Genomic DNA, 24,537 nt, shown 5'->3' on the forward strand with positions numbered 1-24,537 from the left:
AGGCCTGAAAAAAAGCTGTATTCACATGGCTTAATAAATAGTACAGACAGAAAATTGTGAAAAAAAAATATCCTAAAAAATTTAGGAAAAGTCATGCAGTACTCTATACGTAAATAATCTGCTCAAAATTCATCAAAAATTGCTTGTTCTGTAGTTATCAAGTTCATTATTTGGGTTACTTGGCAGTTGTTCTGTACTGTTACTGTTGTGCATTGAATATAATACGAAATATCCATAGAATATGGAACTTAGTCAGGGGTTGTCTCTTTACTCAAAGATAGAAAAGAGGCTCCTTTGGGAGAAATGTTGGGAGCCACTGTTATAGATGACACTGAGAGCACCCAGAGGAATGTTTTCAGTATATGGGTACATTCTCTATTTCACAAGTGAGAGCACTACAACAGAATAAAGCTCATTTGGGTATAAAAAAAAAAAGAAAACAAACATTTTGTGATTCCATAAAATCAGTGTACTCATTAAGTGTCTATGGAGCAGCTCTAGACCATCCTAAGCCAATAACATAGAAATTATTAATTAAAGTGCACTATACAATGAATAATTTATACTTTATTAGGAGCAACATTGGAAAATGCTCCTGGTTTACCCGATGTCTTTGTGACCTGGTGTAATTGAAGTAAATTTGATCAGAGATCTACAAAATGAATCTTGGCTGCGGATTAGATCTGAAACTGCTCTGTATTATTTAAAAATTCATCATTGCCTAAATAGATTGGATTTCCAGCAAAGCCGTATAATAAAAAATGACATAATTTAGAATGATGATGCTCAGGCTGTGTGTGTGTTGTTTTCGGCAGTACACAGCAGCAGACACCTCATGAGAAAGCACCGCAGCCACCTGCGGACCAAAATCGAGTCAGGCGAAGGGACGGTGCCGGTGCGATGCCGGGGGCCAGTGCAGACGTGGGACGGCGTCCTACAGGGCGAGCAGCTCATCACCATGTCCTGCACTGACAAGATCACCAGGTCAGTGCGTTCAGATGCTCCCTCTGGGTTTAAAGAGTTCTTATAGTCTGGCTTTCATGTTGCATTTTGTCTTTTTGGCACTCTTTCTGTTCCAAATCGAAGCTCTGCCTTTATATTGTGCCTCATTTCACTTGTTGATTTTCTCTGTCAAGTGGGTCAAAACTAAATTGGAGGAAAGCACCTTTCTGTTCTGCTGCTATAGTGAACATTCTGCAAACTGATTTATACCTGAAAGCGCCTGGTCTCTCTTGGCCACTTTAAACTGGAAATCTAATTTTTTTTTTCTTTTCATATAAAATGCTGTCCTTGCTGTCTTTTGTTGAGTTACACAGGTTTGACACTGGACTATATAAAAGATGTTACTTTGTTTACTAGTTTGCAATTTTGTATAGTCTGTTTGTGTGCAACATTGTTTTCTTCTTAATATAAAGAAAACAGTCAGAAGAGTCCAACAACACCAACATCAGAGCTGGTAAATATCATTTCCTCATCCCACCCCTTCTGAGCTTTGCTGTTATCAGTGCAGGGATTGAGTTAATTTTGTTGTAAAGGTCACAAGTGATGTCTTTACCTGAACTCCTCACACACCACGTCCTTTTGTCCAAGAGGCCTCTGAACTATGCAAGAAAAGAGAACTAAAGGATTCAATGAAGGTTTAACTTTATTAGGAGATTCTCTTCTTTATAAGGAGGAGTGATTCCTGTTTAAATAAAGCATTTTAAAGTGTGCTTTATGAGCCGGGCAGAGCTTTGTCTGATATTTACCTTAGTGCATCTGGGTGTGTGTAGGTGCGTCTTTGTGTTGCATGAGCCCGGCTGTATATGAAATCTTTTGTTGGCTGGATGGTGGCTATTGATTTCCCATAATGAACAGGTAATCCCATTCTAATGAATGAGTGTATTAATCACGTCTTTTTTTTTTTTAAGATTTTTTTGGGGGCGGTTTTGCCTTTAATTGATAGGACAGCACAAGTGTGAAAGGGGGAGAGGGGGGAGGTGGCATGCAGTAAAGGGCCAAGGCCGGAATCGAACCCATGGCCACTGCCGCGAGGACACAGCCGCTATACATGGGGCACCCGTTCTATCCACTGACCCACCAGGCGCCCCAGCCAAGTCATTTTTTAAATCTCCAGATCCGTAGAGCCGACTCTCATCTTGCGAAGATATTAGTCATAAAACCTTTATCCCACTGTGGGCTTTTATTTATTTATTCAGGCTTTACTAGTTACTTACTAAGATTGTTTCATTATTCCAGTGCATTTATTTATACACTGATTAACAACTTGTAACACTTGTAGTTCACACAGCGAACATTAACACAATGGAGCCCGTGTGTGTGTTCCTAAATTTTTAATGTATTGACCGCATGTTGGCACGTCTGCCTGGGACAGACGGCGATTCTAAATCAGGATGGTTTTGCTCTCCCGCCTCCGTTTTCACACTGGCCTCGTGTGTGAGGAGTGAAAGCATTGGTGTGTACACACTGGAGCATCTTCACAGGCAGAGGGAGATATTTACAATACATACATGTAGATACATAAATGCAAATAACAGAGGAACTAAGGTCGGTGACCATCCCAGAATTTTACCCTAGCCGAGAATATCAGGTGCTCTTCGGGAAAGCCCAGCTGAGCTTTGAAGGAGCAGCCATAGAAACAGGATCTATAGGAGCAGAGTTTGTTCTGCTGAGATGCTTTGGTTGTGTCTCGTTGCTATGATACGGAATATCCGCAGAGGTAAAAATGTTGGCAGAAAGGTAGAGAGCTTGCGGTGAATGAAGGGAACGCTGAAGCCCATAGGGAGAGAGGACGGACTCGCTGGTCTGTGTGAGTTCATGAGAGGAAACATATGTTGATATATGTATAGTTATTGAACATAATTTGCCTCCATTGTTGTTGTTGTTCAGCTCTTGTAAATGTAAGATGTGATAGTTGGTCTCTGTGGTATTTGTTCTGCACCTTCACCACTGTGATTGGACTATGTAAAGTGTATACGGGGTAAAATGTGGCAGTGTCGAGTGCATCATTTTACCAAAAGTTGAAAATTTTCAACATGCAATGCTTAGCGCAGAGTAGCATACCTGAGTGTTTTTAGCTATCTGTTGCTGTTTTTCCAAAAGGGGATAGTGGCACGGAAGCTTTTTTTTTTTTTAACAAGACATTGTTGCATTTACAGAGATGATTGCGCTCCCAAAGTTGGACATTTAAAGTCAAAACAGGATCTTTTTTTAACCATTTTCCTTCCTCTCTTCCCACCCTATTTTGTTGCAAGTGACTAAAATGCTCAGGGGACATGAAGTGGAGTAAAAGTAAACAGTTTATTTAGGAAATGTAATGGAGTAAAACTGAAAGTTGACAGACATATGAAAACTCAAGTACAGATATTCCCCAAAAAATACTCAAGTACTGTAACAAAGTATTATTTCTTCATCACATTATACTACTACTGGTGGGTTGTAAGGTGGGGTACAGCACATTGCACAGATGTTCGATTAGACTGGGATCTGGGGAATTTGGAGTCCAGGTCATGTCAAGTCAAAGTTTATTGATAATAAACATTTCTTTACTATTTCTGAATACATTCTTTCCTTCTCAGCAGATTGACATTGCCATCCGCAGAGCCAGGCTGCAAGCGTAGCTAAAAACACCCAGCACACAATGAAGGGGCTCAACAATAGTAATTCTCTACTTCCAACCTTGATGTTGCATTTTCTAACATATCTGAAATCGATTTTTAATATAGTCTCAGTTTTTCTGCCAGGACTGAAAAGGAACTGAACCCATGAATTTAGCTTAGTAAGCACCGCGCTGTGCCAGCTGAGCCATACAGGACTACAGCTGAGCCGCCGTCGTGTGTGTGAAAGGACTGGCACAAACACACACACAGAGGCACAGAGAGAGAGGTGAACCCTTCTCCTGTGGAGCCGCTGTTAATTTGACCAATTTGATTCAGTTGGCCAGGGCTGGAGATGGTGTGATTAAATCTACCCAGGTCACCAACGGGGGTGAAAGCAATTACTTTACAAAAAAATAGAGTGACGGGGGAGGGAGAAGGGACACCCTGCTTTTCTTCCCTTACACCATCCCCTCCTTTCGGTCCCGCCAGGTCGGACAGCAGACCCGCTCTTTTTGCTCCACAGCCTCCTCTTCCTGTTTTTTTTTTTTCTTTTCTTTTTATATATCGCTGTAAATGATGGGTGGCCGTCGTTAAAGTGAGTGGGTCACAAAGGGCCAGTTTATCAAGGTCAGGGTGGAGGGTGGAAGTGAGAGGACTCAACACACACACACACACACACACACACACACACACACACACACACACACACACACACACACACACACACACACACACACACGCACACACACGCTGCTGCAGTCTTAAAGTGATCCCCTGGATAGTCTTCTTGTCCTCTGTCATACTCATTTTGCAACCTCCCATTACTTTTTTATTTCCCCACTTCCCTCAGATCTTGCACTTAATTATACTTACTTTTGCCTTGAGCATAAGGGATTTTAGGATCTTTGCTCTCATCATAAACATTTTTAATAACGGGTAGCCCATCATCACCTCACCTGATGATTTTGTTTTCTTAAACCTGGCCCGGCGAAGCTCCTTTGCTAATATTTGATTTGAAGTCGACAGCTGGATTTAATTGAGGGGCCTAAATGGCTTTCATATAACGATGATGTTCTCCATTCCACTGCAGTTTTATGCAGATGAAGACATTACTTTAATGGTCGGCGTTTACCGGGGGAGGGAAGAAAGGATGGATGTGCAGAGATAGACAGAGAGAGAGATGGAGAGAAAGAGAGAGAAGAGGTCTCTCCCCTCTCCTCTCTTTAAATTCACACACCCAAGCCAGATGGCTGTCTTTTCTTGCATGAGATTAGAAGATGTTTCTGATTCACGGTGTCGCTTTCTGGGTAAATTAATATTTCAGGCTAAACTATTTCTGTTTTTGTGGAGGTTGTGTGTGTGTGTGTGTGTATTTTTTGAACAAAGCTCCTCCTCTGTGTTTGAGAGGTAAAGGACAGATCTTGCAGACAGATTGCAGGTAAAGCGTAGGCAGGCGGCTGCTTCGTGAGCCCCGTTTAGTGATTCCCAGGAAGCCGTTGATGTTAATTGACTGCTCGGGAAGCGAAAAAAGCCATAATGAGTGATTATTAAGTCGATGAGAGAAAAAACAACAACAAAAAAACAAGCAGCCGCCATAATTGCATCCATGATAAAGAGACATTGATTAACAAAAAGAACAATGATCAAAAAATTAGTAGCATAATGTCGGGGCTTTGATTGTGCTTCGCGTAAGTTCATTAGTCCAGTGCAGCGGAGAGTACACAGCTCAGGCGCACAGCAGGCCCACTCTCTCTATGAAGGGCAGGAATGATAATAAACACGGTAATTATCATTTTCCATCCATAAATTAGCATCTGCTGGTTAAATAGAGGCAGTAGGTGGCACATGACCAGCTGGCTACAGTATCGGCTGGCAGGATTAGCCCCACAGTGATTTTGTGTCAGTGGTGGATCCCCTCAAACAAATCCAGAGGTGATCGGCCCCTCGCGCTGAACAATCGACGGGAGGTTGCCGCGCAGTGCATTAACCCCAATGGCACTGATGAATGCACACGTGGTAATGCGTAGTTCCATGTAGTGACTGCTGATGGACTGACCTTTGGCGATGTTGTTGTCGGTGGTGGCGATGATGGTTTGCGTCTCTGAACCTGGGAAAATGGGAGAGGCAGGACGTGTGTGTCAGTCAGATGATGTGTTTGTGTGTGCTGTCAGTCCAGCGGCTGTTATTCATCACGTCCCACATCAAGATAATGATCAAATTGTCTCTACCTGTCATTGAAGCTCTCACATCTGTCTCTCTCTTTTTCTGCCTCTCTCTCTCTTCCCATCTTTCTCCTCCTTTTCCACCCTGATTCTATCTCTCTTCCCGTGTATTCTCCCTCTCCCCAACTGTTGCCTTCTGTCCTTTTTTCTTCTTTTTCATGGTCCACTTTTCTCTCCTCACTCCCTCCCCTCAGATGGAACATCCTGGGCCTGCAGGGGGCGTTGCTGAGCCACTTTGTGGAGCCGGTGTACCTGCACAGCGTGACCGTCGGCAGCCTGCGCCACACGGGCCATCTGGGCAGAGTTCTGAACCAGCGGCAGGAACGCCTGGGCCCGCTGCCCGCCACGCACAGACGCAACCAGCCCCTGCTCAGCGGTACGACACACACAGTCAGACATGTCTCAGTGTGATTTAGATGGATTACATTTAGAAATACATTGAATTTGGGAAGTATTGGCACCAGAACATGTCAGAATGAAATTGATTCTTTCTACCTAAGTCCTTTCTACATTGCTGCTCCTGGAGGCTTGGTCTCTATCTCAGAGTGATCTTTGAACCACCAAAGGAAGTAAAATGGTGCACATTTGCACCTAAAAATTCACAAAATTGAAAACTGTGCAAAAGATCTGCACAAATGACTTTTGTGAGCAAATCTACTGATAACAGAGATTCAACTGAAAGGAGCCAGTATCTGGAATTTGTCAGCTTTGTCACTTTTTCTGATAAATGAAGAGAATACAGAGACCTTGTGACCCTGCTACAGTAGATCATATAATAGGCTCTAATAATTTAGGGACTGTACTTTATTTAGTGGCGCAGTGGTGTAGTGGTAGTGTAGCACTTTTGCCTCACAGCAAGAAGAGGGGGTTTGCATGTTCTCCCCATGTCAGCGCGGGTTTTCTCCAGGTTCTCCGGCTTCCTCCCACAGTCCAAAGACATGCAGGTAAAGTAAACAGGTGACTTTAAATCGGCTATAGGGGTGAATGTGAGTGTAAATGGTTGTTTGTCTCTATGTGTCTGTGATAGTCTGGTGACCTGTCCAGGGTGTACCCCGCCTCTCGCTCAATGTCAGCTGGGATAGCATGAAGCCCCGACACCCCTAACAGGATAAGCGGTTATGGAAAATGAATGAATGAATGTCCCTCATTTATCAGAGTAGGGGGTGGTGGTTTTTTTTTTTTTCTTTTTTTTCTTTTTTATAAATTTCATGACCGGCCCTGCAGCTAAAAAGGTTTTCCCTTGAGCCTCCCTGAGTGACTGAGGGAAAAGCATGACCCTTTTCCATTATAAATAGATTTCACAGTTTCTGGCTGTGATAAATTGTCTGATTTTGGAGATTTTTAAGGAAAGCATGCCTTTCAAACCCATTTGTGGATTTTATGTTTCTGATTATATTGAAAATATATGCAAAACACGGCCATTTAAAATTGAATGCCCCCCTTCTAAGCCAAATCAAAAAACATAATTCCCTTCCTAGTACAGCATTTTACACCCCCCCTCATAAATAGGGAACAGTCCCTTAGCTCTATTTTTGAGTGCTTGGAAGTCCCTTAGCTCTATTTTTGAGTGCTTGGAAGTCCCTTAGCTCTATTTTTGAGTGCTTGGAAGACTCATATTATCTGACTGATTATCTGACTGTGATACAGTATTTTTTCAATTTCAGTAGTTTATTTTTATAAGAGTTACAGTTTCACATAGTCAAATCTGATTTGAAATAATATGCTGTGTTGAAGCACAAACAGCTATTTTCCCATTTCATCGAAGGTTAAGGTGGATTAAAGTTTAAAATCACTGTGTGAGATTGCTCTGCTTAACCCTATTCCATCAGCTTTATTTAGTCAATTTAATTCTCTCTTTCTTTCTTAAAAGAGTTTTTTGCTACTTGGCGGCAGCAGAAACAAACTGTGAACACAGTGTAGATATATTATCACTTTCTTAAAGTTATTATGGCAAACCATTGCCAGTTTATACATTCAGAGGATGCAAAGCAACATTATCATTCATTCACAGTCGTGTTTGTGTCCCCCTGATGAACGTAAGTCCAATATTAACTCTTCTTTATCTCTGTTTTGCCCTCTATAGACTTAGCTGAACAACACAATTTAAACTCACTAAAGCACAAATACACAGGTTGGTTGGTTGACCTCCGATGTTTTTCGGCTTTTAAGTGATCTAGTGAAAACTTTTTCGCTATACTTTTTTTCCCACATTCTCCAGCTAAATGACAGACTGTTTTCTTTTCAAACAGTAACGCACCTGTCTGTGCTAAATATAAGCAGCTCTGTGTTTTCAGATGGGGCCATCCCATACACTGGCCCATATGTTTACTGTATATATTTTCAGCAGTTCCTTTTAATAAATATGTCAGCTCCAGACCAAAGAATCACAACAGATCACACATGTAACACCCACACCCATGCACACATGCTTGACAAACTCATGTACCCCTGCTTCACCATGGTTACATTGTGCCAGCCAGACAAGCAACAGCTATGAAGTTGTCTGGCACGTCTGCCTCCGGGGCTCCACTGAGACCTGAGGCTTTCGTTTGTAGTGAAGATGAATGCTGGAAGAGGATCTGAATGACACCCAACTTGTAGAGACTGCATCAGCCATCACTTCAGATCTAGGCCAGTCAGAGTGGCTGAGCGACAGAGACACACAGCGATGTAGGGCAGAGTTTGTTGCTAGGGATCACTGATGAGAACAAAGATGGTGCCAATCACGTATTAGGAACCATCAAATATATACATAGTTAAAAAAAATAGCACTGTAACACTTAAAATTATTGTTCTCAGGGACTTAAAAGCTTCTGCTTACTGTTTTGAGTCTTTTGTTTGTAACTGAAGCTCTGTCTCAACTTCCAATCAAGTACAGTAGTCTTCAAGTATAGTACGGTATTTATATGTTAGGGAAAGGCACAAGTTCTTGAGTACTTTTTTTTGGACATCAGTATTCTTTCAACGTAGAATAGTCACCACTGCCCCTCCCATATATGAACGTGACCATTTTTTTTTTTTACTTCTTAAAATTTGTAACATCCTATTATACGTAGCTCTGTGCCCTCCATAGACTATATATAAGGATGGTGCGCCCCCACTTACCCTCGCTATGCTGAAGTCCAGGGATTTGGGCATTGCCATCTTGCGAGAGTGATGTCATTGAGAGCTGGAGACTGTGCAGTAGTGATATCCGCGGTGAGGGAGTTCCCGCCAAAACACCGGTCCGACATATCGTGAGCAGCTCAATTGAATACGATCGTACAGATTAGCTGTCACAGCTGTCAATAATGGCAGAAAAGCCCCCTTTAGTATCATTTAATAACCCATTAAAATTGAACTTATCATTAAAACAAACACTTGAACAAACATCAGGGTGATAAGAACTATATTCAGTGACAGAAACCATCTTCTGGAAAAAATGTATTTGTCGTGTACTTGAGTTTTTAGCTTGGCCTATGTCCCATTCACTAACATGGAGGAGCGGGCCTTAGGACCTGTACTGCAGACAGACACCAGGGGGCGATCAAGATTGAGAAGTTACACTTTGGGGAAGCTTTCATGTTGTCAATCTTTATATACAGTCTATGGTGCCCTTGATAGCCGAAGCCAGAGGCATTATCTTTTTGGGTTGTCCGTCCGTCCGTCCCATTCTTGTGAACATGATGTCTCAAGAACACCTTTAGGGAATTTCTTCAAATTTGACACAAACGTTTGAGTAGATTCCAGGATGAACTAATTAGATATTGCTGGTCAAAGTTTAACGTCACAGTGACCTTGAATTTGTCTCAGTCTTGTGAAAGTGCTCTCTCAAGAACACCTTTAGGGGATTTCTTCAAATGTTTTTGCCCCTAATTCAAGAAATCACACGCTTAAATTTCACACATATATCAGAATATAATGATGAAGTTCAAAGGTCAGAGGTCAAAGATCAAGCATGACATCATAATGTTTTGCAAAAACACTTTTTCAGGCCATTACTCAATGTCATAAGTCAGGAACAGAAGGGGAGACCTTTGGTCAGATACTGAATTGGTGAAACTAATCTTGGTTGTCCAATTTGAATCTGTTCTGATTGTACAGATCTTCTGTGCTGCTGGGGAAAAGATGTGTATGAAGCATCCATGTTTTTACAGACATCGATGTAAACTGTAACTGCAACTTGACTGGTGGGCGGACGTTTACAACCACGTGGCAGTGTATCTAGTTTTATTCCAGAGCTGTGTGCAGTACATTGCTTCTCTCTCTCTCTCTCTATCTCTGTTAATAATGAGACTAATGCTGCAAGAGTGTGAGCTCCACAGTAGGAAACTGGTGATGTTAGTTCCTTTCAGATGTTAGCTGCTGTTGCCATTTTAGTGATAACAGGACAGACAATGAACTGACTTGGAGTACAGCTACTCAGCAAACAGTTTTCCAGCGTTGTGTTTAATGTGTAACGTTAACTGTAGCAACAGTTGGCAACTGTTAACTTTCAATTCATGGTTTAACAGGCTAATACAATCCTGACTGTTCAACAAATACATTTTAAATTACACCTGTTGTCCATGCTTGGACAATTTGCATTTTTGTTCATGCATTTAATTTTTTTTTGTAAGTTCTCTGTATTGAATTAATGCAAGTACTAAAATATAGAAGTTATTTAAAATGCCCATCCCAAATATATACTACATGCACTGCATCAGGTTTCAAGTATACCTCTTGAAGGTCATATCAGCTCTTTGCGTTGCAGGCCTCTGCTCTGGGTAATTGGTTGCCATGAGGATGAATATTTTGTGAGGCCTATCCTCATCAAGATTGATAATTGTACTGACTTGTCCTCTGGTGATGATAGCCGGGACAAATTTATCATTGAATCCTCCGACCCCAGCTCTTAGCGTACATTTCTCATGATTTGTTCAGTGTCTTTTTGAACTGAGCCATTTAAGTTGGCCTGAATGGAGTTTCCAGATATAGATATTACAAGCTGCAGTTAGTGTTTGGAGAATTTTGGTCAGGTACAATCCATTTGTTCATCAGTCATACATACTCAAAAGAGTAAGTTAATCACTCGAACTATAATCAACCTTGCAGTAAGTACATAGTTTGTTTGATTCAAATGATGTTGCAGAGTGTCTTTTTTTCTTAGTGTCGAGGGTTCTTTGTGTTGATAAATGACATAGACCTGTCCTGTACCTTCAGACTCCAAAGAGATGTGGCTTCCTCCTGCAAATGCCCTCCCCTCAGACACGCTTCACAATAATGTGTGTTTTCTGTGTGTCCACACACCGTAAACTGTCAGATCTTTGCACCCGCGGTACCTTGAGTAGCTGTACTGAAGGGTAGAAGGGTGAAGGAAAGGGAGGACAGGAAGGAAGATGGACAGACAGTGGAGATGGCCCCACACCAAATCAATGTAATCACAGTCCTTATCAGACAGCCATTCAATCTGAAGGGAGCTAGGACAGAGAGGGAGACAGGCTGAGGGGAGGAGAGCAAGACAGCAAGTCAGGAGGCGAATAAAGAAACAGAGAACTTCGGTTGCATTCAGATGACTGTGAGCGTACCTCCCCCCACCTCCTCTCATCTCCTCCTCCATCCTTTCATTGGCTCTGATGAGCTCCCCGGCTATTGTGTGTCCAGGGTTATTTAAAAGCAACACCCCTAGAGGAAATTCCTGGGGATCGCAGGGCCCACTCTTATCGCACTCAGCCAAAGCAGCTACACCTGAACCCCGAGGGCCAAACACATCGATGGGCTGACTTGTCCTTCACTCTCGTCCTGCTGTTCACTTCCACCACAGCGTGAACAGAAACTGTGGCAGGGCTTTGTCGTTTTGGGATAAGAAGAATCAGGACGACAGTAGATAAAGGACACATTAATAATGGTTGGCCACCACTTTGGAGTTGTGCAATTGATTAAGTACAAGTGCTTGTTTAACAGCTTCACCTTGTTTTGTCCACATTTTACAGTAACCCCTGATACTACGCATTCCTAAAAGTCAAGTTGCTCCAATGTGTCCTGTACTTTTATTAAAACATTAGGTAGAGGTACTGTAGGCCTGTATATTTTATATAATGGGAGGTTGCTTCAAAATTTTACATCAAATTTTATAAGATATAATATTTATATACATTCCCAAATTCAGCATATATAAGAAAGATACAATCTGTAGGCAACAGGACAAGATTTTGGTATTGTAAGTGTTCTGATTCCATGAGTTGTCCAAGTAGTATTGACCAATCACTTTTGAGCGGCTGGTAAACAGTCTCTTTGGAGAGGTGGAAGGCATGGGCCAAAATCCAATCCTGGAGCCCATCGGCAAACGTATAATGATGAGCCAGCAAATTGTTGCCTATTTTAGATGTATGTGCCTCCAAATGCAGATATCTGTTTATAGAATTTAGCCAAAATTGTTTTTTTGCCATGCCCTTTCTAAAAATGAGCAGTGTTTACAGTTACTTTACTCCGTTATGACCAAGGAGTTGATAATAAGCAGATCGTGTTAGCTAGCTAGCTAGTTGTCTACTCACACATTAAATTTTATGATACAGGGGCATATACACAAACGTTAACCAAGGAAATTAAGCTTAATTATGCTTAACCAACATGACTTTTTATAATTCCTTGTGAAGATGAAATATTTTCCACCTCATAATGTTTTTAATTCAGTTTGTGTCAGCATAACCGACACTGGCAGCAATGAAAGCCTAAATATCGAAATGTTAATTAACTTGAAATAAAACTTGTTCTCGCTACAGGTAGATCACAGACTCCATGGATAACAATATAGCGCTTTCTATCCACAAAAACCCACTGCTCCCCCGAATACTTCACTTGTTTGCAGGCAAGTCTCACTCTCTCCAATATGCAGATGACGTTTCTGTATTAATAACTGTGAAATCATGTTACCTTGCAAGGCAACTGGATTTCGAAGATCATGTGAGACTCACGAGTGACTTTTGAGAGATTGTGCGATAATCCAGCCCTGATCTGCTTCATGTCCTACCTTGAATAGTTCCCGATGTAGAAGCAGTGTTGTTAAATCTCTACAGGTAGACACATTTCTACTGTTGGATGATATATATACCATTATATTGTCCAGACCTATTTCAGATCTAGTTCTATAAGGACTTGCAGAAAAAGACAATTAACCAGCCCATGTGTGGATTTTGAGAGCTGACAATCACTGAAAAGATGTTTTTTGGGTTGTATTGATGAAAGTATCTTTTGGCCTTATATGACTGTGTTGGAGAGCTGCACACCTGTTGGAAAAAAGCTAGAAATCATATAGAGTATAATATATGTGTTTAAACATTAGGGGGTAAAGTGCTGTTGAAGGGGAATAAAGATCATTTTTACCAAATGTTTCAAGGATTTAAATCAGCAACCATACCTGCTTTTCCCATAACTTTGCTGCCCCTTACACAGACATTAAAGAAAGCCTTTTTTTCATGCACCTGTTGCTTCATGACTGCTGCTGCTCCGCATTACCACACAGTAATGCAGAATAGATGCACTGTGCACACATAAACACACAGGCTGTGCTGCATTGTGGCTCAACATTAGCTCCTGATATCAAGCAGCAGCCTGGTATGTGTACTGTACAATTATGAATCCCATAACCAAAGGCTCTAATTCTGCCTCTTTCATGTCTGCCAAACACTTCCCAGAAGAGAAATTGATCAAGTCTTCAATGAGGGAAAAATCAAATTGGCTATTACAGAAACAGAGGAGTCAAGTCCATTGAAGGGATGAAATGAGCCATGAATGGAAGGAGAGAAAGGAAAAAGGCAGGATGGATAGGAGAGTCTTTTGTTCAAAGAGGTGCGTCTCCACAAGAGAGAAGAGATGGGTAATAAGAGACTTGGAGGATTGTTACTGTGGCAGGCAATTCATTCCAGCTCCAAGGAGCTACAGAAAAGAAGAGCTGAGATTGGTGAATGGAAGAGTGAAGACGGGAAAATGAGTGTGGCAAGGAGGGAGATGATCTGCAGGCATGTATTGTGGTATTGTACATCAGGTATTGTACTATAACAAGCTGTCTGTCAGACGGTGAGATCAGAGGCAACTGTTGTTCACCCGTCGCACAGAATCTGTCTGCTGATTTTCTGTGAAGGCACCTTTAACATTGCATGATATACTGTAATAAATAACTGGGTTAGAAGTGGAGGTGAAATCTGAGACAGTGATTCCATTTTGAAGGCAGTCTTACAGATTTAGAGCACATATAATGTTCAAACAGCACTTACTGTCAGGTTTTGTTTGCCTAGATGCTACATGTTGATGTCTCTGGCACTGTGACACATGTTGGGCGTGACATTTCCTCCCTTTTTCTAGGGATAAGTAAAAACAAACAATACATCTGTGACTTAACACACTTAACACATTCAACATATTGCACTGTAATCCAAGGTAAACACCTTTCATCAAACAGTTGATAATGTTCAGAGGAAGATACAGGGGTCAGCTAATAGCTACCCTGGCAAACAATCACCAATGTGATCCTTTCTGTAAAATGCTTCATTATGCCTTTGCTTCAGTGATAGCTGTGGCCAGAGTCATTATGTTTCTGGGTTGTCTGTCTATCCAGCCATCCCATTCTTATGAACGAATGTCTAGAATGCTTCAAGAGAATTTCTTTATATTTGGCACAAATGTGTTCTTGCCTCAGCAATGAGCTCATTAGAATTTGGTGGTCAAAGGTCAAGGTGGCCTTGTTTCTGTCTCATTCTCAGAAACCCAATATCTCAAGAAAACCTTCGGGGAGTGTCTTCAAATTTGGCATAAATATCCATTTGGACTCAATGATGAACATTTTTGTGAGGTCATGGTGACCTCGCAAATTTTTTTTTTTTTGGCCATAACTCAGAGATCATTTTTATTGTGACATTAAGATGAATGAATTTTGCTCTGAGCTGTAATTCGATTCTCACCCTACTGTCAGATCGGTTTCCGCCACAGGGCCTCCACCTCTGCCAACACCCGTATTCTCAATGCAAACAGCTAATTCTCTACATGCAACCCAATGTGACAGCTACTCCCCTCTTTTTTCCCTCTAACTCTGTCCCTCTTTTTCTTTCCTGGACTGATCACTTTGTGTCCTCCTCTAGCAAGGCTAATTATTTCAGAGAGAGAAGGTGGAGACGGACAGTCCAGTGTACCAGAGGGTTCATCTTTGTGACTGGAGATAATATTTATGGCGTACATAGCTGGCAACACTCAAACACTGTTAACTGCTGGAACTCAAGAGCAGACGAGCACTCATACAAAGGCAGGAACACATGCTTATATGCTCAATAGCCCTTCGTTTTCCACCTCTCTCCCTCGATCTCTAAAGGGTATATCAAAGCTTCATAAAAACAGCAATGCAGTTTCAGGCCCAGGTTGACTCGGCTTTTTGCAGCGCTGCAAAACTTTATGTCTGCCATTAGCCTCAGGGAGAGAGAGAGAGTGAAGGGTGAAGGAAGGTTAAACGAAACAACAAATCGGCGGTTTAACAGGAAAATTGCAAATTTCCACTCAGATACTTGTTTTAATCACATGTTTGTAACATTCTGAAACACTTTTATGAAATGGTCTCGCTCCCCTGTGTTGTCTCCCTTTTAGGGCTGAGCAGCGCCGAGTATCAGCAGCCGGGGAAAGCCTCATGTGTGAGTGTCAACTGGACGCTGGGTGATTCACACTTAGAGGTGGTCAACACAGCAACTGGACGGAGGTGGGACTCAGGGACACCCTCACGCCTCTGCAAGCACACCCTATTCACCCGCTGGAGCAGACTTTACCGCAAGGTGAGTGCAAAGATCCACAGGGAGGGTAAAGAGTTCAGCTAAATTTATCAGTTAGTAGAGAATCTGTGAGGGGAACTTCCGGTCAGTGGCTAAATTTTATTTTTAGACTGCTATGAAGTACAAAGACAAACTTATGGGGATTGTAATGATACCAAAAACTCACAAAAATACACAATATTTATCACAACATTAAGAAAAGCAAGAAATATGATGAATTAAAAAAAAAAAAGTTTGATGTGTAGATTCACAGTTTCTCAGTGTGTCGTGTGATTTGGACCCCTGCTGTTCAGTCCGAAGTAATACAATCAGGACTCATCATAAAGCTTTTTTTTTTTTTTTTTTTTTAAATGCAATGAAATGTTTAGACAGTTATTATAATTTTTCTACTGAAAGAGGTAACAATGACATGGCTGAGACAATTCCAACTTAAATAGTGTTTAATTGCATGATCCTTGGACCATCTAAAATTGGCACTTGGTCCGTTTTAGGTGGGTGGAGGAACATTTTAGGCCAAAAAGAAGATGGTCTCTCATCATTTCATTTCACACCATCAAAAAACCAGACTCAACAGTGATCATGGAAAGCTAGCAGATGTCTAAGAAACATGTTTTAGCTAAATAATCAGGGACCATTTATCATTGTGGATGTAATTTACAAAGTCTCCAAACAGACACTGCATTTAAAGGCTGGACTGCAAAGCTTCTGAAAGTGATACAGTCACACCCAAGCCTTGTTGGAACTTCATGAAGGTTAGCTTCTTCTTTAATGTTGAGTCTTGACAATTTTCTGACAAGGAATGATAATAAAATTCAGCTATCCTAGTGAAATAAACATGTAATATTATAGTAGATTTCAACACAATACCATGACAGTATCAGAACATTGTTTTATTGTGATATTGTAAGTCTGATATTGTTACAAGTCATGAGTATTTACTATTTAGAGCCATCTGCCATACTGAACTTACAAGATTTCTCAGAATCAAAGTTTAGTTTTATTTTTAATCATTTTGGCTTAGTTAGATAGTGGCTGTTTAAGAGGTGACGGGGAATGAGGAAGGGAGAGATGCAGCAAAGGCCATAGGCCGGGCTTGACCAAAGATGTTAGTTAACCCATAAACTAAAAAAGGTGCCCCAGAAACAAAGTTTATTTTGAAAATTGATGGTTCAATTACCACAATTACTCCAGTTTTTCTCTGTTGGGAAACACTGAGCACATTATTACAGAAAAACTCAAATTGACAGTGTTTCGCATACTGACAGAACCAGATGCTGCTCTCATACTATACTGTTTTCTTACAGCAGACATTTTGACTTTTGATAGAAAAACCACAGCTGCAACATTAATGATAGCTCTGTTCCATTAAAGCCTAACAGCATACACTATGCAAAGGGCACGCTTTGCTTGTTATGACATGTGGAAATATCTGCTGTGAAAAAAAAAAGTCCCACTAATTTAAATGTTAATTAAAAACCACCTTCCACAGTGTATCTTTTTCTCGCTGAAAAAAATATTATGATGTACCATTTAATTAATGTGAGCTGAAACAATAGTCACGTTTTGAATAAATGTCTGTTTCACCACTCTGCGCTCCTCTGCTGGAAAACAAGCGGCATTACTCAGTTGTTGTCAAAAACAATGTGCACTCCTTTGCCATCAGGAATCACATGCAAGCCAAACACAGAGATATTAACTGTAGGGATGCATGCCAACAGCCGCTCGCTTAAAAAGCACAGACACGTGTATTAAAATCAGAGTCCCAGAGCTCTGTGGCTGCAGGTGAGCGCTCTGTAGAGGACATGTGGAATTTCCTCTCCTGCCGTAGATAAATTTGTCGGCTCGGCAACATCTGCTCTCTATGCGGCTTATCAAAAACTGGCAGCTCGGATCTTTAACGTCAGCACACAGACCTGCTGCACTTTCATTTCCATTCTGAAACTTTATGTAACAGACACTGCCTGCATCGCCAAATGGCGGCCGTTAAAGCATAATGACTATGAAACCATAATTATTTGGAGAAGTACTCGAGGAGGCCCCCACCCTAAGTGCTCCCTGCGCGCCGTATATAAGGGCCACGCAAGAGCAGTCGCACTAATCTCCAAAAGAAACTTTCGATCTCTCCCTCTCTCTCTCCCCACTTGTCTCTCCGCCGATCTTCATTGTTTCCCCTCGCGACAATAGGAATGCACAAAAAGCACAGAGAATGTTCAATTGCTTGTGAAATTTAAATGGGGAGATTACACAGCTGTTGAAGCCCCCCACCACCACCCGCCGCCTCCCAGCCCCACCCAAATGCATTTGTGCCGGCTCATTCGTTTTGTTTTGCTCGCTCTTCGTCTTCTCTCTCCCCCCTTCATGAAACCTTTAGCCTCCGTGCCCCGGCTTTATTCCCTTTTTCTTTGTTTTCACCTCCTATCTTTATGTCTGTCTCTGTGTAGCTTTTATCTGACTCCCGATTGCTCTCTTTCTCTGTCTGTCTTTCTTCTGCTCTTTCCCGCCTTGATCGCTCACCCTCTTCAGTCGGGGATCCACGTGTCCGGCTCGGCGGACCGCCAGCTTATGTACTGCGAGGCCAAGATGGCGGCACGTCCTTACCAGACAGTGAAGCAGCAGTGGTTCAGATCTCTGCAGGAAACAGGCCTCGGTACCTGGGTCAAGAAACCGCCTGAGCAGGAACAGTTCCTGCTGTCCGTCTGAGGAAGAGTGTGTGTGTGTGTGTGTGTGTGTGTGTGTGCGCGCGAGATAGAGAGTGTGTTTGTTTAACCTTTATTTTTTTAGGGTAAGTTGACTCTTTATCAACATCCTTCTGCATACCTGGAAGTGTCCCACGCAACCTCTAAACTCAAGGCTATCGCCACCGTGTGTGTGTGTGTGTGTGTGTGTGTGTCATTCTGGATGTGCCACCGCCAAACGGGAACAAGACAAAGGTCAAGCGGACAGGTTGAAAAGAAAACGGACACAAAAAGACGGACTCTTTCTTTGACTTCTTGAAACGCACAAACACACACATTTACGCAAACACACACCTAAATACCCTCCTCTTCGGCTGTCAAAGAAAGGGTGGGGTAACCTTGAGGAGAGTGAAAGGCAGCCACTATCTTGTCATCAGCTATTTCCGGGCCCCAAGGCTCCCGCTGAGGAGCAGAGCCACGGGGGAGAGAGTCAGAGAGAGACAGAGAAAGAGAAAAAAAGAGAGAGAGAGAGGTCCACGTCCAATTACCGGCCCTGTCAGGGTGACGGGTGATAGAAGAAGAGGAAGGGATGGGAAGAGAGAGTGAGAAAAAGAGGACACACCATTGCTTGAACCCGCCTTGCCTTCCCTCTTTCATTTCTATCTTTGTCCTCCTTCTCTGACTCACCCTTTGACTCCTGTCTGCCTCCTCCCTTTGTCTCTCCCCCCTTGCCCGCTTTCCATTTTCTTCCATCCTCCACCTATTTCCCTCACCTCCTTTTTGTCACTCTCTTAACTTGTCTCCACCCCTCCTGGTTTCGAGCGCGGCGGAGGTTAACACGACACGACGACAGGTTAATACGCCCTTTTTTTTTTCCTCCCATCCTCACCCCACTGGGTAGAGAAAAGGAATCGAGGTACATAAACGCAGCTGTTACAGCTTGCGTAAGTACAGGTGGAGGTGCTGATGGAGGGAAGGGAGTGTTTTTCTGTTTTTCCCTCTCTTTCATACTAATTTTGTTTCCTTTCTCTTTCTGTCTTTTGATCCAAATGACCTCAGTTTTTAGGCCATTGTCTCCAGTTACAGTACATCTGAATCGAACCCCGTTGTCACCAATAAAAGCGACTTTCGGTCGTGACTCATTAGCGAGGCCTTGTTGACCTGATCAACTTGTGCTTTCTCTCTGTGGTCATGACCTCCCAGATAATAGTAAAGGTGGCTTAAAGTTTCGTCAGCCAAAAACCCCTCGCCGTCAGCGCTGTGGACGACCTGAGGGATTTTATTTTGAAAGCCATTTTCCAACCCTCATGTATGATCTGAAAATCAGCGAGGCAAATATGGACATCCCCGATCACTACCGTGTACATTATTTTTTCCGTTGCTGCATATTTCATGATATAAACGAACACGCTGCGTGTGACTTTATTTTTTTTTTTATATGCAGCTAAGTGTTGATATTCATTGTGATCATGACTGTGGTGTTCTGTCATTGCTGTGTTCTCTGCAAAGATTTTAGACGAGGCATCCAAACCAGCCACCAGCATGGCTCAGTCAGCAGTAAAATCCAAGTAGTGAGAGTGACATCTAGTGGTGCTCTTCTGTTGTTCTCTTTCTGTCCTACTCCGTCTGAGCTCCTGTTCTGGCAGCATCATGTGCTCCAGTGAGGATACAGCACCTAACCAAATTGTTGAATATCTGGCCGATTGAACTGTAGAATTAGACCTTCGCTGGAGGTCAGTGTGCGAGCGCGATGTTCTGACACACAGGCAGATTTACACAAGAGAGAACTTGACCCACATGCGACCTCTATTTGGCTTCCCATGTAATACAATCTGATGTAATACAAATTTATGATAATAATAATAAACTTTATTCATAAAGCGCTTTTCAAACAAAGTTACAGTGTTTTACAAAGTTGATCCCAGATGCAGGATTTAAGCTAAATAAACAAAGAAACAGCAACCCCAAAAATAACATTAATACCATCTATGAAGCAGATAAGCAAAGCTGCCCAAAAAAGATTGCACTGAAGCATATAAAATCAGACAATTAGAATAAAACAAAAATAAAAAAAATGCAAATAATAAATAAATAATAAAAATCAAGTCAACAGCCTGCTAAAATTAATAAAAAGCCTCTTTTAAAAAGACACATTTTAAGAAATTATTTTAAAAAATCAAAATTTAATAGGTCTAGGACAGTGGTTCTGAACCTGGGGTCCGTGGTCCCCCAGGGGTCCTTGAGGGGGGTTCCCCAGGAAAATGGCAGTTTGTATCTTTTACTATTTAATCCACTATAGAAGTGAGTCTAATGTGAGTCTGAACCACAGACTGTATATAAAGATAGACAATACATCTCTGCTTCTCCCATTGTGGAAAAATGAAGCCAAAATATCCCAAATATGTCCACTGCCATCTTGCGCTGCTGTCAAGTTCCCGCCCACACAGCTGTGAGTTAGGGTGTCAAAGTCCCTTTATATAATATCAAAAAACAATACAAAAACCAAACTCAATAAAAAAAAAAAAAATACGAGCAAACATCAGGGTGTTAAGAACTACCTAAAATGCAAATTATTTATTTGGCATGCACTTTGAGTTTTTATTTTGGTCCATGTCCCACTTTTGCTAACATGAAAGGGGCGGGGTTTAGGACCTATACTGCAGCCAGCAATCAAGATGTTTTGCCTTCACCTTTGGGGAGCTGTTATGTCGTCCATCTTTACTATACTGTCTATGAACAGAGGAATTATTCTGATCATACGTTTCACTTTCGGCATTTATCTGGTCTTGATCATATCTAACAACCAAAATCTGAACAGATGGAGGTCCTTGAAGCCATATCTTTTCAAATGGGCATCCACTGTGTAATAATTAAGGGGTCCTTGGCTCAAAGAATGCTTTAGAACCACTGATCTAGAATAGTCAGTCAAACTCGGCACAACTATTAAGTAGTAGGATAGTAGTTTTGCTTAATTCTGCTTCTGTAGAGCTGTAAATGCTGTATCGGTTGTTTTCTGAAAGTGTAAAAGCCCCTGGATTATTATTGGTTATCATATTTGTTGATAGCATTTAGCATATCATATTTAAGAATTAATAAGCAAAACTTAAAGTTTGTAGTGAAATTATTTATTGGAAACACTTAAAAACTCTAATCTGCTTCATCACAGCGGTGGCCAAACAAACAAACCCGACCTGATCTGATGCAAATGTTGCCAAATCCTGACGTGACTTATCTTTTTCTAAATGAAGCCCGCCCATTTTAAATCAGCAAGAAGCACAGAGAAAACCAAAAAAAAAGAAAGACTCCCGTTTGCTATAGTTAAAACTTTTATTTTTATAAGGAATCTGTTCTTGTAAGACTTCATGCTCATAGTAAAAAGCTTATTGAGAAAACAGGGCCTTCACTTTATTGTATTTATTTATTTTTTACTCTTTACAAGAAATACAAGAAATATTTTTAGTATCTCATGCTCCCTTGGTATTTTTATATCCCCTGATTGTCTGCATGCTGTCTTCTTTCCTATATCATGAAAACGCAAAATAAAGATATTGGTATAGTGTATAATTTGTTAATGGCATCGCCAGATTAAAACCCCCCACTAAAAACCCCACTAGAAATCAGTTTTTAGGAACTCATAATGTCTGAGTTTTTGTTTACACCATAACATCTGATTCTTTGTGTAAATCTTGTCTGTGAGTATCAGAACAGAGATTAGGTGTTTGTGTTCCATCAACACGTGTTGCTGATTTTAATCGTTTGAGTGGCGGTTATCATCAGCGCGCAACCCATAACTTTTTAGACACAGGTAACAACACTCGTCACTCCTTCACACCATGTTTCGTAATGGCTGTATTAGCCATGAAAACAGATCTGCAGATTTATTTTGAGAGATAATAAATATAAGGCATGTCTGAATGGCAATATTGTATCCAAGAGTGTACATATGTAAAAAAAAAAAAAAAAGAGAGAGTAAAACAGATGTTGACAAAGATGTGAAAGAGATCCTAAAATGTCTAATTATCATGTAAATTAAAGTATATGAGGAATTGCTGCTAAGGTCTGTAAATTGCACTTCAGTAACAAATAAAAAGTGAATGTTTGTACTGTATATGTGAATAAAACCACAAAATCTTGTAATTTTACCTTGTCTTGATAGTTTTTGATTAATTAGATTTTCATTTCAGAACAATAAATGTAAAATATTAAAAGTCTCATTACGTATACAGAAAATATCAAATAATGTGCGCTAATATTGTGCCGTTTCAGGATCACCTCACTAAAGCCAATGCTGGCCCTCAGGAGCATCCAGACAAATATTAAAGAGGCCTCCCTTTTCCTCCTCCCGTTTCTCCCAGGGGAAATCCATGAGGAAATGGTTATCTCTATTTGGCTCGGTGGCAGGTGTCACACAGACCAGCCACCAAATTAGCCTGGAGGAAGAATGAAGCGAAGAAAAGGGGGAGAGGCGAGGAGGGGATCGAGGTATGCCTCCTCAGCAGCATCCACCCTTCCCCCTAAGGCCATGGAGTTGACGGTGTGCTCTACAATAAACATCATAATTGACAATTTGCTCCAGTGGCTGGTCACGGCCAGCCAGCTATAATCTAATGGACGAGGACAGAAAGGTAAAACTCCACAGAATATTCTCTCTCTCCCAGCGTCATGCTGTTTCTCAATGAAATCTAAGAGCCATAACACACTAAGTATGACACCTTTTCAACATGTAGGCTTATACCAGCATCTAGTAATCACACGGGGACGCTTTTTGGAATGGTCCAGCATCTTCTAAATTCTACACCTTTTGGAAATAATCTAAAAAAAAGAAAAACAACCTTTGCTTTGGAACCAAGTAATATTGTAATTGTAATTGTGGTGTTGTAATTGTACAATACAAATATGAATGTACTTTACATGAATTTTTCTCTTATCTTTCTTTATACATCTGCTTTATTCTATATTTCTTACTATTTACACCACTGAATTTATTTGACTACCAGTTACTTTTTGGAATGATTTTTTTTTACACCAAACCAGAAGGACGAACTCATTCCTACATTCAGGCCTCAGCATTTACGATCTAAAATAATATTCTATAATATATATTTATGATATATATCTGTAATTACTTGCTACCATGACAGTTTTGTGATTTTTTTTCATGACACACTATAGGCTACTAAAACTGATTTGTAGCATATGACTTCTTTTTTGCAATTTTGGAAATATACAATACCATCACTTTTTATACAGTTTTGGTTGACGTACTTTACTATGACTTTTTTTTTCCTATTTGGAACCACATACTAGACAATAACTCTTTTTTTTGCTTTTTTAGGACACGATACTATGATATTTTTACTATGGCATATCTCTGCGTGAGCTATTTTTTTCAGCTGTTTTTTGGACATGTCATGATTTACCATTTTTTTGTCATACTGTAGTATTGCTTTTTCTGTCATTTTTTCAACATGCTGTTTTAGGGTGTTTTTGGCAGTTACAACATCCTATGCTATGGTGTGTCTCTGCACGCTATTTTATGCTGTTTGGAGGTGTTTTCAGCTGTTTTTAGGACATGTCATATTTTGAAATTTTTGCCATACTATATAGCCTTGCCTTTTTTTCGGTCATTTTTTCAACATGCATTATTATGGTGTTTGGGGCTGTTTTTGCACCTTTCTATGCTATGGCGTGTCTTTGCATGCTATTTTATGCTGTTTTGAGGTGTTTTCAGCTGTTTTTAGGACATGTCATTTTTTGAAATTTTTGCCATACTATAGCCTTGCCTTTTTTCCGGTCATTTTTTCAACATGCATTATTATGGTGTTTTGGGCTGTTTTTGCACCATTCTATGCTATGGCGTGTCTTTGCACACTATTTTATGCTGTTTTGAGGTGTTTTCAGCTGTTTTTAGGACAGTCATATTTTGAAATTTTTGCCATACTATAGCCTTGCCTTTTCGGTCATTTTTTCAACATGCATTATTATGGTGTTTTGGGCTGTTTTTGCACCTTTCTATGCTATGGCGTGTCTTTGCACGCTATTTTATGCTGTTTTGAGGTGTTTTCAGCTGTTTTTAGGACATGTCATATTTTGAAATTTTTGCCATACTATAGCCTTGCCTTTTCGGTCATTTTTTCAACATGCATTATTATGGTGTTTTGGGCTGTTTTTGCACCATTCTATGCTATGGCGTGTCTTTGCACGCTATTTTATGCTGTTTTGAGGTGTTTTCAGCTGTTTTTAGGACATGTCATATTTTGAAATTTTTGCCGTA

At 40.9% G+C, this 24,537-nt stretch overlaps 1 protein-coding gene across 4 annotated transcripts in view; it reads left to right on the top strand.

The window, feature by feature from the left end:
• The window catches only part of adarb2 (adenosine deaminase RNA specific B2 (inactive)), a 275,901-nt gene extending 252,777 nt beyond the window's left edge, over positions 1-23,124 (top strand). For 2 of the 4 annotated variants that reach the window (XM_088072151.1, XM_042510581.2), the window contains 4 exons: positions 816-984; positions 6,016-6,197; positions 15,410-15,591; positions 18,112-22,421. In XM_088072151.1, coding sequence (XP_087928277.1) covers positions 816-984; positions 6,016-6,197; positions 15,410-15,591; positions 18,112-18,288 — 710 coding nt within the window. In that variant the 3' untranslated portion in view covers positions 18,289-22,421. Of the gene's footprint in view, positions 1-815; positions 985-6,015; positions 6,198-15,409; positions 15,592-18,111; positions 22,422-22,529 lie in introns of those variants that run through there. The other 2 variants (XM_088072153.1, XM_088072152.1) reach the window with 2 other exon arrangements.
• The last annotated feature ends 1,413 nt before the right edge of the window (positions 23,125-24,537 follow it).

This window comes from Plectropomus leopardus, chromosome 21, assembly GCF_026936395.1.
Source record: "Plectropomus leopardus strain MGB_pleo_1.0 chromosome 21, ASM2693639v1, whole genome shotgun sequence".
Lineage (NCBI taxonomy): Eukaryota > Metazoa > Chordata > Actinopteri > Perciformes > Serranidae > Plectropomus > Plectropomus leopardus.